We start from the raw sequence: 4,305 nt of genomic DNA on the forward strand, positions 1-4,305 counted from the left end.
CTCCTGCCCACCTAAGCGAGTTCCCATTCTCTCTACCTTAGCCTCACATAGTTTTACACTATAAAAGTCCCTGGAAGAGACAGCTTCCCGGGGAACTACCTGCTCGGGCCTCCCTCCTGTCCCTCTCACGGACAGGAGCTTTCTTTCTCTCAATAAACATATTCTGCTCATAACCTCCGTTTGTTCCTAAGATTTATTCTTCAGTTTTAGAGAACACGAACTCGTGCAGGTCAGGTCGGGAGATTGTCTTTCTCTATGTCATTTGGAGTTTCCTTGTATGGTTTGGAGGCCACCCACCCGAGACCAGTTTTACCTCCCTGTATCACTAGGGACAGCCGACGAGGCTCGGACTCCCAGAATGGACTCTGTCCACATTCACGCTGATGCCACCAGCTCTCCTGCTGTCTAGGGTTTGGGGATATGATCCTCCTGGACAATAAGTTACCTTCTCCACCCGGCTCAGACAGTGTGTTGGGGGAGGGGTACTCACAGCTCCCATGAGTGCCACCCCGGAGCCGATGTTGATGATCGTGGGGATGATGCTGAACTTCCCTGCCTGGGAGACAGAGAGAAGGTGGGCAGTGAGGCAGACTCAACAGCCACGTCCCCAGAGCCTCTCCCACCTGCCTCACCTGCCCCGCAGACCCTCAGAGTGGGAAGGCCAACCACACACCTTGCCATTAACTATCACGTCGATGCGGATCCCGTAGGCTTTCATCAGGTTGCGCAACTCCACCCCAGCTGGGTCTCTGTAGTATCTGGCAAACCTGGGGGAGAAGAGGGGCCTGGGAGAAACACAGCCTGCCTGTGCCTTCCCTCTCCAGCACGCGGGGGACCACGTTGGGGATTTCTAAGTCCTCGGAGGATCCTGGCTCTCAGCAGCTCTGGGAGAGGGTCACCGGCCTTCCCTCTGAGCCAGCATCCAAACCTTTCACCAAGGTACCAGGCCTCTCCCACTGCGCTGAGCCAATCTCGGGCACCATGGCAAAAAAAGGGCACAACAGACATCCCTCTCTGGCCAGGTGTTTCGCTACACTGTCCTCGCCACTCTGCTGAGTCCTCTCCACACCCCCACGGTCACTCTTTTGCCTCCCCGTTCTAGGACCCACCCAAAGCCAGTGCCCAGGAAAGGACAACCAAACATGATCAGGGCCACAGAGTGGCACAAGGCAGCAATTACCTGAAGTTGTATCCAGAGGAAACAGATTTGGCATGTTTGTTGTCCAGACGGTTAAAATTATAGCTTGGATGGCACTCGGAGGCAGCTTTATCAAGGTCGCAGTTCCACTCGATATGAATTCCTATCACACCTCCCTTGATACAAGAGACAAGGATCAGTGCCCAGAGCTATCTGGAGACAGATGGAAGCCATGCTGTCACCACAGCTGAAGACAGAGGAAGGGCTCAGGTCAGAGATATCCTGGTGGACCAGCCTTCAGGAAAGTTCTAGCACCAAGAAAGTTGCTCCACCCATCCCCAGTGTCATCTCCCTTCATTCTTCGGAGAGCAGGGAGCTAGCTACTTTATAGGCAGGCACGTGATAAACGAACCAGGGTGTGTTCATGGGGCTCGCCGGACTCCATTTGAGCTGAAAGCTTAGTGAGCTTTTGGAGGCAGGTGGCTTTGCAGCCCTCCCTGGAACCCCACTCTCCCTCTCCCCCACCCCACCCCATTATCTCATCGCAGCAGAACAGAGGTCCCAGGGGCAGCTCCCTGAGCAAGCACCACTCACCTCCAGGGCAATGTCCTCGAAAGTGCTCCCAGCCCACTGGACCACGGATCCCAGCCGAAAGATGGGGCAGTAGTGATTGTTGGGGCCAAAGCGACAGGATTTCAGAAAACCTTTGTTCTTTGTTTCCAGTACATTGGCCCTGGGTAGAAGCCACAAATAAAGAGGAGTCAGTGGGGCCCCCACATCTGACCTAACTACCCTCTTCCTCTTTCATCCTATTCTCAGCACAAACCAAGACTGAAAACCAAGCCTACCACTATGGTGGGGCCACTCAGGTGTGGCCAAATAAACACACATGCACTCACACACATCCCCAGGGAGGCGCAGCCCAGGCCCCACCCCAGGACCCCAGCAGCCAAGGCCCACCTACTTGGAAAAATTGAACTTGGGAAAACGAATATAGTTCTTTATGAAAATGGTGAAGTCTTCAGCGTCCCTCAGGAGTGGCTTCCTGAAAAGCAGTCCAAGAAAGCCTGAGCAGGAGGCCTTCCCCGGCCCTCCCACACCTCCCTCAGGCCTGGGCAGAGCTGAAGCCTATTCCCTGATCGCCAGGAGCCTTTACAAAGGACTATCCATTTGCTTGTGCTGGGTTGGTCCTCAGACCTCTCTGGAATGTCTGTTTATCTCCCTCAGAATGAAGATCTCCTGGGACTGGCACATCTCCAACCTCAAGCTAGACTCAGACTAGCAACTCCTCAGGGGCCTGAGGGTGCAGCTACTCACTTGGGCTTGGACTGTGTCTCTACTGGGCACCAGGCAAAGATCTCACAGGTGCCCCTTGTTGAGTTCCCAGCCTGCAAACAGCGGCCAGTCTTCACTCCTGCAGCAGCGAGACAGGAACAAGGCCAGGAGCCTCCCAGCCCCGGGGCCCTGCACCCCCTCCAGTTATGGCCATCCAACCCCAGCCTCTCACCATTTCCAGCTATAACGGGTGCCCCAGCTTGGCAGTCCTGGTCCTGAGAACACATGCCATCAGGAATGCCTTCACGCTGCCAGGAGAGAAAGGTCCCTGCATGGGGAGCCCCCAACTCAGGGTCACACCCCACCCAGGTGTTAGAAGAGGAGTGCCTCCCAGGCCTGGGCCATAAACCCTTGGAGAGACTGCTTCTATCCCCTGTATGATATAGGCACTTGCACTGGTGCACACAGACTCCAGGGACCCTGGGAACACACAGAAGCCCCTGCTTCAGTAGAAGGGCCAACCCCACCACAGTGGCAGCTCCCACACCCTCCTCCACTCCCCACGCCAAATCAAACCTCAGCACAGGTGCTCTGCCGCTGGTTGGTGGTCACGATCAGGTTAGTGATCACAAAGAAGACGTTATCTCCCTGAGGAACCACAGAGGGGTTGAGGAGCCTCCTCAGACCCTATAAGGAAACCTCCTTTCCCAGGGCTGCCAAGCAAGGGCTGGGACCTCTGCGTGGTATTGGGAAAATGGAGCCACAAAACTGATGGCCTCTGCCTACAAACCCCAAGTGCCCTTGCCTCTTGAGTTCCTATTCTGATCAACCCCAGAGCCCACGCCTAGATGTGGGAAGAGATGGGGCAGTAATGGGGTTGCTCCGGCTATGGCCTGAGACAACTGAACAACTGGGGAGCTACTCCCACAGGCAGGGGCATATAAGGGAGATCTGTGCCCCAGGTCACCTAATGATAATGGAAGTTTACCTGGCCACACATGGTCTCAACAGACTCAGGAAACTGGGAATACCCTTGGTACGCCAGGCATAGAAGGGAGAGCAGGGGTTTGGATGGGAAAAGGGATGTGGACAGAGCCTCGATCTACAGCTGGGACCAAGGGAGAGAGTGGTAGATGTCCCTGGGCACCCAAGCAGCTTCCTGTATGGCCCACCCCAAGCCAGGCCACCAGGGATAGGCAGGGCTCAGACCTGGGGTGGGATGACATAGTCTGCAACATCCCAGAGACGCTCCCCGAGCTCCGAGGTGTTGGTGTAGGCCACGCCCTTGACTTTGGTGACAACAGCACTCTGCAGGGAGGTGTCAGTATCTTGATAACCCTTCTTTATCACGAACACCCATCTGCAGGAAGGGGTCAGCAGGTGGACATCAGCCACACTGCTGCCCTCAGGGACTAGGCCAGAGTGGTAGTCACAGCAACACCGAGGAAAGAGGAAGCCAGGACAGAGCTCCTCCTGTCCTACCAGTTCCTGGGCAGGGGTCACAGCCACCACTGCTGCCAGAAACCTAATCCTGTGAGCAGTAGAGGCAGCAAGCAACCCCAGAGGCAGAAGTTCTAAAAGGTAGTGCGTACTGGTCTCAGAAGCAGGGCAGGCCTCTGGCTACATGACACCAGGCAAGCTGGCCAACCCGGAGCGAGAGTTTCCTAGTGTGACTGGATAACTGTCCCCCTCCACACACACCCCACCACCTCCCCCACCCCCGCCAGGGCTGGGGTGCCTAACCTAAAACCAGTCATGAGCAGGCCTCTGAGCAACCCAAATTGAGGGGCACTCTATGAAGCAAGAACGGAAAATCCTGGGCTGGGGAGATAGCAGTAGAATAAGCACTTGCCTGGGAAGTGCAGGGTCCTGAGTTCAATCCCTAGTACCAA

At 55.7% G+C, this 4,305-nt stretch overlaps 1 protein-coding gene across 1 annotated transcript in view; it reads right to left on the reverse strand.

Annotated features, from left to right (window-relative positions):
* Nucleotides 1-4,305, reverse strand: part of P2rx5 (purinergic receptor P2X 5) — a 36,308-nt gene that overhangs the window by 12,398 nt on the left and 19,605 nt on the right. Inside the window, exons 2-10 of the mRNA XM_004638498.3 lie at nt 3,623-3,773; nt 2,990-3,061; nt 2,646-2,721; nt 2,456-2,552; nt 2,103-2,183; nt 1,733-1,871; nt 1,181-1,314; nt 674-767; nt 446-556 (exon numbers count right to left, since the gene is read on the reverse strand). Coding sequence (XP_004638555.2) covers nt 446-556; nt 674-767; nt 1,181-1,314; nt 1,733-1,871; nt 2,103-2,183; nt 2,456-2,552; nt 2,646-2,721; nt 2,990-3,061; nt 3,623-3,773 — 955 coding nt within the window. The remainder of the gene's footprint in view (nt 1-445; nt 557-673; nt 768-1,180; nt 1,315-1,732; nt 1,872-2,102; nt 2,184-2,455; nt 2,553-2,645; nt 2,722-2,989; nt 3,062-3,622; nt 3,774-4,305) is intronic.

Source organism: Octodon degus, unplaced genomic scaffold (assembly GCF_000260255.1).
Source record: "Octodon degus isolate 3935 unplaced genomic scaffold, OctDeg1.0 scaffold00098, whole genome shotgun sequence".
Taxonomy (NCBI): Eukaryota; Metazoa; Chordata; class Mammalia; order Rodentia; family Octodontidae; genus Octodon; species Octodon degus.